At 28.2% G+C, this 11944-nt stretch overlaps 1 protein-coding gene across 8 annotated transcripts in view; it reads right to left on the minus strand.

The window, feature by feature from the left end:
• Nucleotides 1-1236: 1236 nt before the first annotated feature.
• Nucleotides 1237-11944, minus strand: part of LOC107440643 (uncharacterized) — a gene marked incomplete in the record, with an annotated part of 45332 nt that continues 34624 nt past the window's right edge. For 5 of the 8 annotated variants that reach the window (XM_071178016.1, XM_071178015.1, XM_071178009.1 and 2 more), the window contains 4 exon segments: nucleotides 1237-2240; nucleotides 4089-4244; nucleotides 5661-5819; nucleotides 7713-7825. In XM_071178016.1, coding sequence (XP_071034117.1) covers nucleotides 7781-7825 — 45 coding nt within the window. 8 annotated transcript variants of the gene reach the window in all.

Genomic DNA, 11944 nt, shown 5'->3' on the forward strand with positions numbered 1-11944 from the left:
TCATGATTAAAATAAATATATGTATAAAACTCTAAATTGCAAAAAAAAGATGAAAATTCAAGAATATTAAAGTAATTTTAAGTTTAGCGTTTTCCTATTCTTGTTTCGGTTCAACTTATATGGTTTTAAAAATAGAAAATGTTGTGCTTAAAAATGAAAATAAAATTATTCAGTCGATGGACAGAACTAGTATTTATATTTTGAAGAAATAATAAATTATAATAAATGTGGTCGGAATAATTTTTATACATATTTCATTTCATATATTTACCTTTTTATTATTTAAAAGAAAAGAAACAGACAAGATGAGATATTTCGATTTTCTTGTATCACATGGTATTTGTATGTGTATTTTGGAAACCATAAAAACTTTATATAAATTTACACAATGAAATAAAAAAGATAACACAAAATTATGAAATAACAAAGACAATTTCAGTATTAAAATGTTAAAAACTTAACACTTTTAATTCAGAAAAAAAAAATATTTGTTAAAAATACCAAATTATGAAAAGGTAAATTAGCACAAAATAATTACTTTAAAAATTATTTATTAATTTATTATTTTGATAAAAACAGAATAAATGAAATTACATAAAATATGCCGAAAACACTCATACAATAAATTAAATTTAACAAATTATCCCATTCTTAAAAGAAGTAATATATGAGGTGAATATGGAAGATGTAGAGGGGGAGGGGACAATTCCTACATCAAAATGCGTTATTATAAATTACATTTAATATTTTGGCTTTAACGTTGTTTTTTTCTCACGATGACGCAAGTTTTTTTTAAAGCTAGGTATGATGGACATAGTCATCATCTTCCTTTTATGCTTTTCAGAGCATAAATTAATTTTTTATAATTATCAAATAAAAATTAATTGCGGTTTACAAAAAAATTAATTGGGTNAGTAATATATGAGGTGAATATGGAAGATGTAGAGGGGGAGGGGACAATTCCTACATCAAAATGCGTTATTATAAATTACATTTAATATTTTGGCTTTAACTTTGTTTTTTTCTCACTATGCCGCAAGTTTTTTTTAAAGCTAGGTATGATGGACATAGTCATCATCTTCCTTTTATGCTTTTCAGAGGATAAATTAATTTTTTATAATTATCAAATAAAAATTAATTGCGGTTTACGAAAAAATTAATTTGGTTTAGATAAAAAGCTGAGGAAGATGAAGGAGGATTCCAAGAACAATATTACAATAGAAATAAAAAGAAGAATTACTCTAGCAAGTATGTTTTAATGAAATTCAAAAATACATAATATCTAATGTAATTCATAGAAAAACGAAAGTTTTATTACATAAATCCCTTTTAAGATCAATTTTAACATATGCTTGTGAAACCTGGACCCTATCTTGAACGGATGAGGCTATGTTAGATACCTTTGAGAGAAAGGGTCTTGAGTAGTATTTTTTGAGGAATTCAAAAAAAAAAAAAAAAATGGTGTGTGGCTTAGAAGATCAAATCTAGAGCTTTATCACTCATATAATGAACCTGACATTATTAACTTTATTAAGCAACAAAGAATAAAATGGGCAGGCCACGTCATCAGAATGGACGAAGACCATACCACAAAAAAAGTTTTTAATGCCAGACCAGTTGGCACACAAAAAAGAGGCAGGCGAAATTTGAAATGGATTGATGGCCTAGGAAAAATTTCTTGAGAAGACCAAGGCGCTCCCTGGGCTGTTGAGCCATTGATGATGATGAAGGAGGATTCATTGAAAAACTGGGGACATTTGAAGAACAGGAAAGGGTATTAGCAGAAATAAAAGAGTTCAGTGTAGAAGATGGGGGAATAATCAAATCAGTCGAGAAGGTGTAGGTGAGATGAATCTGGAAGATGAGAAGAGAGTACATCCGAAGATATGTTATTATATATAACATTTAAAATTTTGGCTTTTATTTTCTCTCTCTGCCTAAGTCTTTTGAGTATTAAAGACAGGCCTTTGTCTTCTTTTTTCGCTTTTAAGAGTTCTTATACCGCCCTTTCAAAAGAGTCCATCTCCTGCTTACTTTTTCCCCCTCATTTCTGATAAGTCATCATTTCTTTCAACATTGGGAATGTTGGACATTGTTTTCGACGCTAAAACTGTTGGCATCAGAAGAAGCAGATCCAAAAAGTTTTTTCTTTCTATGTCTGCCACCATCAAAAGAATGATTCTCCGTTTGGTCCCTCAACTCTTTAACAAAGGAATTCCACCTTTTCTGAATTTCCATACCTGTAAGAATTACGAAAAATATATTTGCAGTGCCAGCCAAATCTTTCAGCAAAAATAAGCACCTTTTAAGTACTTTTTAAGCCCTATGTACATTAACAAAATACAAACTAATTTTCAAAGATTTTCCATGATCATGATAAAACAACTAGTTTCTGACAAAGCATTCTTTTCTAGATTATATTAGCTACCATAAAAAGATTTTTTAGTCCGATACCAGAGTGTGTAAAATGAAGCTTGAAACTGAAAATATGTAGCTGCACATGACAACGCAATAATCTCGCCGAATGCAGCTCAGTAGTAGTGGACTCGCAAGTATTTCATCAAGAGTATGCATATTTATTGGACGCTATGGACTGACAGTTGGCTGAAATGGATTGAGGTTGAATGAATTATAAAAACGTTGAATAGAATAATGTGAAAAATTGTATAATATAAAATTGTTTACATTATTTTTATATTGAAAGAAATTAATTGTAAGAAGGTATCAGTTACTTATACATACAACATTGAATATATCAATATCATGAAAATTCTTGCTAACAACAGGAGGTTCATTCAGTACCAGAATACAGAAAACACTTGCCCTAATATTGACAAAACACATGTAATTCAAAATTATGATAGCTATAAATCTGTTTGTAAAATTAATAATGTTATTTATATGTTACGCTGTTGTTTTTGGAATGTGAGATAGGTTAGACAAACTAGTAACTCCAGGGTATCTGCTACAGTTTAGATTTTCAAATCCATGACTAATTCCAAGAATTTTTCATGACTTAACAAAGTCACTATTTTCCCCGACGAAAAATACAACAATAAATTTAAAAAAACATTATAATAACATTAATTGAAATCATAAATTTTAAATTTAAAAATCGGAGTAAAGAAAGAGTTGAAGCAATAAAATAGCAGAAAAAATACAAAAGCAAATACTTTTTTTCTTTTTATCTCAAGAACTATATTCTAAAGACACTTTTCTTGTTCATCGGAAAGGAAAGAAACACTCCTGATTTTTCTGTTCTCATTTCGAAATTTAAAAAAATTCACCAATGACTGGCTTGCTTCAGCTAGATTTTTAAACTGATGAAATAAAAAAATTAAATAATAATAAATATTTTGAAATCACAGAAGTTTAAAAGATAATTCATTCCAGAAATTATGTTTTTTCCTTCTTTTTTTAAAAAAGCATCATAATTTTTAAAGAACATGATAAAAACATTTTATGTTTAAATATGACCGTGAGTGGGGATTTTGTTAGAAATTCAGATATTTAGAACACCATGAAATTGGGGGGATTCCATTTTAAAAATTAGATTTTTCGGCAACCTAAAATCATGACTTTCCATGATATTTTTTTTTAAAAAAAATAGTTAAAATCATGACAAATTTTGTTTAATACCGAAATTCATGATTCTCCATGACTTTCCAGGCGCACAGATACCCTGTAACTCTCTTAATCAATTAGAATTAATAAGCAACGTTCAGATATAAACTAAGGAAATTATCAATAACTTAAGAATTGAATCATATTAACGAATCATATATTTTTTTCCAGTTTCTCTACAGAATTACAGTATACTCGGATTTCCTAACAACAAAATTATATAACTAATAGAATAATTGTATATAATTAGAATAATTAATAATTTAAATCATGAACAATTACTTTACAGATGAGCAAGATTAATTAAATATTAAATATTTTTAATAGTAAAATTCACAGAATATTAACTAATATGATGAAAACTAGTTTGTGCTGCAAAAAACAGATCTGATCGAATACACAAAGAGCAAATACAGAGGGTGTTAATTTTACAGTGAGAGAAATAAACAATAAAATATATTAACCTGTTAATAAAAGACACCAACATATCACATGCTATGAGTTTTAATCTTTGTTTCAAATGTTTGGCAAAAACTTCATCAGGCCAATGTAAGTCCCGGATGAAAGACTGTAATGCATCTAGTTTCCAAAAAAGATCTTCAGAAGTAATGCATTCATGCCTACAAGACAAAGATGAAAATGCAATACCACAAATCAATGAAATAACTATTACTACAACACAACATTTGAATTTATTAATCAGGGGTATGTCTAGGTGTTTTTTAGAGGTATTTTGTGAAAATTCAGATTTAATTAGTGAAAAATTAAAAATTATAATAAAAAATCAACACAAAAATATGGTAAAGAAAGAAAATATTTTTAAAAATTGTCACTACAAATAAAAATCATTTCACTCAGAAATTTCTATATATTTTTCCACATATATTCAAAAATAATTTCACTATTGGAACATTTTGGGCTTAAAATTGCATCCAAATTTAAAAATCCTTAAAAATCATTGTCCATAACTAAATTTAAACTTGAATTTAATAAAAACATGCATTTAACAATACTAGCACTAAAAGTTATTTTCATTATGAGAAAATATTTGACTAGGTCAAACAGAAAAAAGTTTCCCAGAGAAAAGATGTTTCATAAAAAATAAAGGTATGGTAGAATAAATTTACAATAGTGATTAAGGTTATGTTCGAATGTTTAGAATAATGTTTGAATTTCAACTTCCTGTACAGTTTATACAGGGAGAGCTTCGTTGTTTAATTTTAAAAAAAGCTCAGCAAAAAAAAAAAAGCTCGCTTTGATATGGCGTAAGAGACTGGTTAGGCATACCACATTGTACTATCTGATCAAACACATGCTATCCTTTCATAAAAGACAGCTGAAAGAAAAGCCCTTCTTTTTCATAGATTGCAACGAGAACGGGGTTCGCATGAGAGCTTGCTTTTTTTAAATCATTTTGTGAAAATAATGTTAAGTTGAATTTGTGAAGGTACTGCTAAAGCATACTAAATTCATTCAGGACAGACCCCTGATAATAGAGATCAATTGCACACAACATTAACTTTGAAAATACAAATGTAAGGTTCAGGTTTCTTCCCTACAATGCTATTACAGAAGATTTTAATTTGAGAAGAAAAAAAAGAACAATCAATTTCAATACCTTCTAGAAGTAAATGATTGATTTGTTTTGCCAAGCTGATATATATTGCTGAGTTCTGTAAAGTCACTCTCTCCAGACTAACATTTATCCCCACAGACTAACATTATCCAGACTAACATTTATCCCTAACAGATTATCCCCACAAGAATTATAGCTGTGATAGAATTCAATGAACGGATACCAACGAAACTAGTTGATTCATTGCTGTTTTGTGAAAAGCTGGGAGAGTTGTATTAAGATCACCATGCTATGGAGTGCTTATTATGAGAGCTGTATTAAGATCACGGTTGTGGTCGCTCCTGTATTGCCTTTAGCAGTCGATTGTATACGTTGTACATGATCGAGACCGAGCAGCAACAGTGCAAGGAGGTGGATCATATCGCAATCACAAATAGCAAGTCAACTATGCAATACAAACCATCCACTGAAGTAGGCGTGTTCAGATCAAAGCAGGCGTTACTGCCAAGATAGGCATGCTCTTATCAAAGTGGGACTTTCTGTCAAGGTAGGCACATTCACATCACGTCCGGGTCACCAATGTGGAGAATGAGTTGTTATTGACTATGTCAACCTTCATCTATGAAAAGGAATAGAATTGAGTTAACATGTCTCATATACTAGTGAGTTGGAATTGTTTATTTATAGTGGTAGATACACCACAGAGTCAAACAAAACATTTATGTTTAATAGATTCATTATTAATGTAAGAAACACAATATGAATTAGTTCAAAAAAATGTATTATCTTAATGCTTTAAGAAATATAATTTGAATAAAAGAAAGTGCTGCTTAATAGAAAGTGGATCTTAATCAGGGGTCTGTCTAGGTTTTTCTGAAAGGTACCTATTTTGTGAAAATTTAGACATAATTTGTGAAAAATTAAAAATTATATTAAAAAATCAACACAAAAATATGGATTTATCGTTTCTTAAGGGATACAAAAATAAAATTTTAAGAAAAAGCATTTTGTGAAACTTCCGTTTTTCCTAAAATTGAATTTGTGAAACTACCGTTTTTCCTAAAGTTGAATTTGTGAAGGTACCGCTAAACGGTAGTAAATTCGGCCTCGACAGACCCCTGTTAATAGATTATTAATTAGAATTATATTTATTAAAATTTATTTTTAAAAAAATGATACAATTTTTTTAAATTGAATAATATAATAGTTTTTTATTTTAATATTATGGGTGATATTCTAGCATTTTGTTGGGGAAAACGCACAATTATTTCCTTCATATTTTGTGAATAATCATCACAATAAAAAAATAAAAAACCATGAAATCCGTAGTAGTAATTGCAAAAAGAAAAAAAGAAAAAGAAAAAAAAAAAAANAAAAAAAAAAAAAAAAAAAAAAAAAAAAAAAAAAAAAAAAAAAAAAAAAAAAAAAAAATTCAGCATTGAAATTAAGCAAATTCTCCACAAATTTGTTTTTAGTTCCCAGATTAGGTTATCGTAATAAATATCATAAAAAAGCAGTTTTTAAAAACAACAGAAAAGTCAATAGCGATAACTGCCAAAAATTCAGTAGAATTATTGCCTTGAAAAGTAAATACTCAACTGCATGATTTGAATTTTTTCCATATCTTTTGAAATATATCGGGATATTCAAAAAACATGTGAGAATCAATAACTGCCGAAACATAACTTCGATTTACGATACGATCAGCATAAATTGAGAGCATCAAAAAGTGATTATCTAAATGCATGAGTCAAACATAACATGCAAATTTCAGCACAAAAGTAAAGTAAAGAAGAAAACTACATTTTTTTACTTTTCAAAAGAAAATTCTTTCTGGTAAAACAGTGGTGTCAACAATGTCGCTGCGATTCTGCCACTGGGTGTACAGTGAGTGGAAACCTTTCAAATTTAGCTAAAAAGATTACGCAAGAATAGAAACAAGTGGAGTATATGAGATAATATATTTCATGTAATTAAAAAATATTTAAATAATACATATTTTAATTATTTAAAATTCCCACTAAATTAGGTAGTAAAATAAATACCCCTTTAATTCCCATTGTTCTTTTTCGCAGCTTTTATGAAGAGCAATAGATGATTCCATTAGATCCAGATAACGGGCAACTTGGGGAGCAAATGTAAGTTCTTGATGGAATCTCCCTCCGCATAAGTTTTCTGAAGAAAAGCTGTGCTTAAGCGAAAAATGCACATAATATACTAATAAGCAAGATTAGGATGTTGGTGGGTGGGTGGATTATTCAAGCCATTTTTTAGATTTTGTTCATTTTATAATAATTTCTTTATGTATTGTAAATAATATTACCTTTAAGAACATTTTCATAGTAAGTTTTTTATTTGTGACTAGAGTAAATATTGCATTAAATCTTGTTATTATTTTAAATATTCTCCAATAACAAATTTTGATGTTGAACAGAGGCATTCTTTCGATTTTAAGAAAGTTAACTATTGAATTTTAACATATAAAAACATGGTTAAAAATATAATTCATTACCATCTTCACTGGAAAACAATCCCATGTATTTGGAGGCTGTTCAGCTAAAAGTGTGTCCATATCAACAGCTAACAACGACCAGAAGATTTCCGCGTGTTCAACCATGCAAAAGCCTGTAAAATTTTTTGAACATTTATTATCCTTTGCTGATGCAAACAATTTTAATAGCTATCCTTATCATACCTAAAGAGTATTTCTACCATTAAAAATTATACAGAAAAAAGTTATTTCACTAACTAACAAGATAAATCTAAAAATTTTGTGAACGGCATTTACGAATATTTCAAAAGTAACAAGAGTAAAAAATTTAATTCTATGCATACACATGAGATGGCTGATAGAAAGGAGAGTAAGAAGAAGTTTTGTTTGAGCAGTGAAACATATCTACTATTCTAAGTGTATGTCTAAGAAATGCATTACATGTAGACCTAGAATCCATATTCAATTGGTTTAACATTTAAACATTTCAGAGAAGGAAAGGAAACCATACTGATGACAAGTCATATTAGGGGGGACCATAAAGAGATGTGACGATTCCAGGTATGTGACATGTGCTGTTGATCACTTATAAACATTGAAAGATTCTGGAATTAAGTAACAATAAGGAACAGTGGTAGTAGATCACTCACAGAGATTTCAGCAATTGAATAATACTTTCTCACTTTATCCCGCACTCATTGAAGACAAATAACATTTAATATAGAAAAGGTCCTTGAGGACTCCATGAAGACAAGTTACATCATCTCTAGATTTAATGTAAAAAAGTCTTTTGAGGACTCATTTAAGGACAGTAACACCAATTCATTGCAAAAAGAGCCTTCACTGTCTCAGTTTGTGCAAAGTGTTTCGTGACTAACTGATTTTGTCTGGAGCATTATCACCAAACTTTTTAAATGCACTTTCTATTACTTTTATGTGTATTCATTGAGTCAATTTAATTAAAATTGAATCCCTAACATCGCATTAATAATTAAACTGATTCAAATTCTTATCAGAAACATTAAATAAAAGAGCAAAGCAAGTTCAAGCTTTTTATAAGGTTCCATAAGCGAAGTGCTGATTATATAGATGAATAAAGTTAATCAAATATAAAACTGTTATGCATTGCACAATTTAATTTTCAAACGCTACATTAATTGCCGAAAGTTGAATTTAATTTTTAGCAGTCACTAATTAACTGGTCACCAAATTGAATTGTGAAGGAAAAAGTATGGGCATGTTTTGTTTTCAGATAGTGAAAATGCTGCATTATAATCATTCTGCAATTTTTTTTCTGAATCTTTAAAATGTTTTCGATTATAAGATTTCAAGAGAAAAAATATCAATCTGTTATAGAAACAAATACTATTTATTGTGCTTCTGGTCAACTTCTTGATTGATAAAAAACTAAACGAAATAGAAACATTTTATACGACAAAAAGTCTGCAAACATGAAGAAAAAAAAATTCTAAAAGAATATTTTCTGAAAATTCTGAAATTTTCAGAAAAAAATTTCTGAAAATTCTACAACAGGCCAATAAGCTTTTTCAGCAAACATTCAATTTGTTTCACTTTTAAATGTACAGAACTTTTATTGACTCTATACTATTTGCAAAACTTTTCACCTTGACTTCTATTAACAATTTTCAAAGTGCATTGAGTGCACTAGTGGGTAAGATAAAATTTAAAGCAAGCAATTTTTAGCAATGTAGAAGCTGTTTTGGTACAAATAGTTTCAAAAACCGAACAAAAACATTCACACATTTTTTTTTCAAATCTGGTAGAAGACAGCTTAAACTAACTTAAGAGAGAATAAGTCCAGAAACATTTTCCATAATATTGAGAAAAAACATCTTCTAAGATACCAAATAAAAAAAACAGAAGTTTCATATTTTCTACAAAATTCAAAACTTTCTTGAAAAAGTAAAAAAAAAAAAAAAAAAATCTAATGTAGACAACTCTCTAAAATTATTATTATTCATACTGCTCTTTGAAGAATTAAGATTTGTAGAAGAAGAGAAACACTTTAAAAATGAATTATAACCATAAATATTACCGAAGAAATATTAAAACCAGATTAAAAAAAACATTAATTTTTAAAAATGAGATATTTGTAATAAAAGATTACAAAAGAAAAAAAAAAAAACATCACTATAAACAATTCTTCAAAATGTAGCAAACAGTAAAACTATCAAAACAGTAAAACTTTAAATACTTTATTTAAACAAGAAAATAATATTTAAAAAAGGTTTATTCTTTATATTTAGAAATACTGAAAACTATTCCAAATGTACTTTTTTAAGTTCATAAGAAAAAATCAGTAATGCAGATCTATTTCAGAAACTCTGCAGAATATTTTTTTAACTTTTTTGGAAAAAAATGTGACAGATATTAAAATTTAAGTAAACAAATCATGGTCATAAAACTGTCACCACTTTAAGAAAGCCAAATTGTTCAGTTGAATTGTTTATGAATTTGTTTAAATCTTTTTCAAAATTTCACAGATATTTCAGTTACTCTACATTAAGTTTATACAATAAAATAAATTTTAATATATGTCTTCATACAGATGCTAAAATGTTTCTAACGATGTAAAAAAAGTATAGAGTAAAACAGTGTGAGTGGAGAGAAAAGCATCACATATTTCAACAATGGTTCCCAACTTTTGCTCTGAAGTCTTATTAAAACATTCTTTTAAAAATTAAGAAAAAATTTTTATGGAATATTTTTCTCCACTGAAAATAGCTAAATTTAGTAATTACTAATGACAATAAGAAAACACTAGTAAAAGTGGTATAAAATTTTAAAATAGACCCTTTTTAAATTTGTTTTCTTAAGAACTATAGTAACTTTAAAATTGACCAACATAAAATTTATACAATAAATGTTATGTTACTTGCTTCAGGACAAAAAATGACTAAAATTTAAAATTTCGAAAAAATTTGTTTGCAATTAATACACTTAAAAGAATGGAAAAAACATGCACTCCTCAAATCAATTGAAAATATCAATATATATTTTTAGAATAAATAATAAATATAATAAATTAAAAATCATAATATTAAGTACAATAAATTAAAAAGTATAATAAATTACAGGTTTAATGATTTTTTTCTATACAAAAATTAGTCAAATAGTAGTAGTTGTTAATTAGTCAAATATCTTCGATTCTGTTCAAGGTTGGCAAGTTTCTGCCGAAGTGGTTAAAACCGGCATGGCAGAAACCCTTTTCTGCCACATTTGTGGTAGAAACTGGCAGAAATTCAGAAAAGGACATAAAAGTAAGTACTGAGATTGACATACAATGGATAATGCATAGAAAAAACAATTAATTGTTAAACAAAGTACAATTTATTTTCAAAATTATCACCATTCGAAATCAAATATTACATTGTTTTCACTCTGCAGTAATGTATAACAAAAGACAAGTTTTGATGCAGTTTCTAAACCTAAACAATTTCTCAATTTGCCTATGCACGAACGAGAAATTTGAGAAGATTCTCTCAAGTTCAGCAGAACTAGCAGGCATGGCCATCAAAGAACAAGCAAGATTTGTGAAACTTTCATCTATTGCATATTTTTTAAAACTGGATCACCATGTAGCAGCTGGGGTAGTCGTCGAAACTTGACAGGAAAAATAAGTTTCAGGAAATGGGTCCGATTTGTTTTATAAAAATATTTGATATACTGCACTCTTTATGAGTTACATTTTTCAGTTTACTTAAACAAAATGTCATTAAGCAATTACTAGAACTAATATAGACGTATTTTTAGTTTCTGCCAGTTTTTACCGGTTATAACCAGTTTCTCCCAGCAAAAAGCCAACCCTGATTCTGTTTGACGTTTTACCATCTTAGTAGTAATTTCATGATCCCAAAGCCAACAGAGCTTAGGGTCCTTATCATAAAAAAAAACTCAACTTTTCAAAATAAATGATATTCTGATGATATAAGGTGGCAGATGTATGGGAGATTTAAAATCGCAAAGCAATCCTGTTTAATACAATAATGCAAGGCCTCACACATTTTCAGCAATACGTACAAAATTATAGCAGCTTGGTTGGTAGGTAATGTCGCATCCTCCATATAGTCCTGATTTTGCACTATCATTTAATATTTATATCACTTATCATATCTTTATCACCATTTTTACAAACTTTTTAAAAATTTAGTAATACAAATTACCTTAAATCACATAAAATTTTGATAAAATTACCATTCTATTTAGTAATGACATTTCTAGTTTAAAAAAAA

The sequence above is a fragment of the Parasteatoda tepidariorum genome, chromosome 2 (assembly GCF_043381705.1).
Source record: "Parasteatoda tepidariorum isolate YZ-2023 chromosome 2, CAS_Ptep_4.0, whole genome shotgun sequence".
NCBI classification, from domain to species: Eukaryota; Metazoa; Arthropoda; class Arachnida; order Araneae; family Theridiidae; genus Parasteatoda; species Parasteatoda tepidariorum.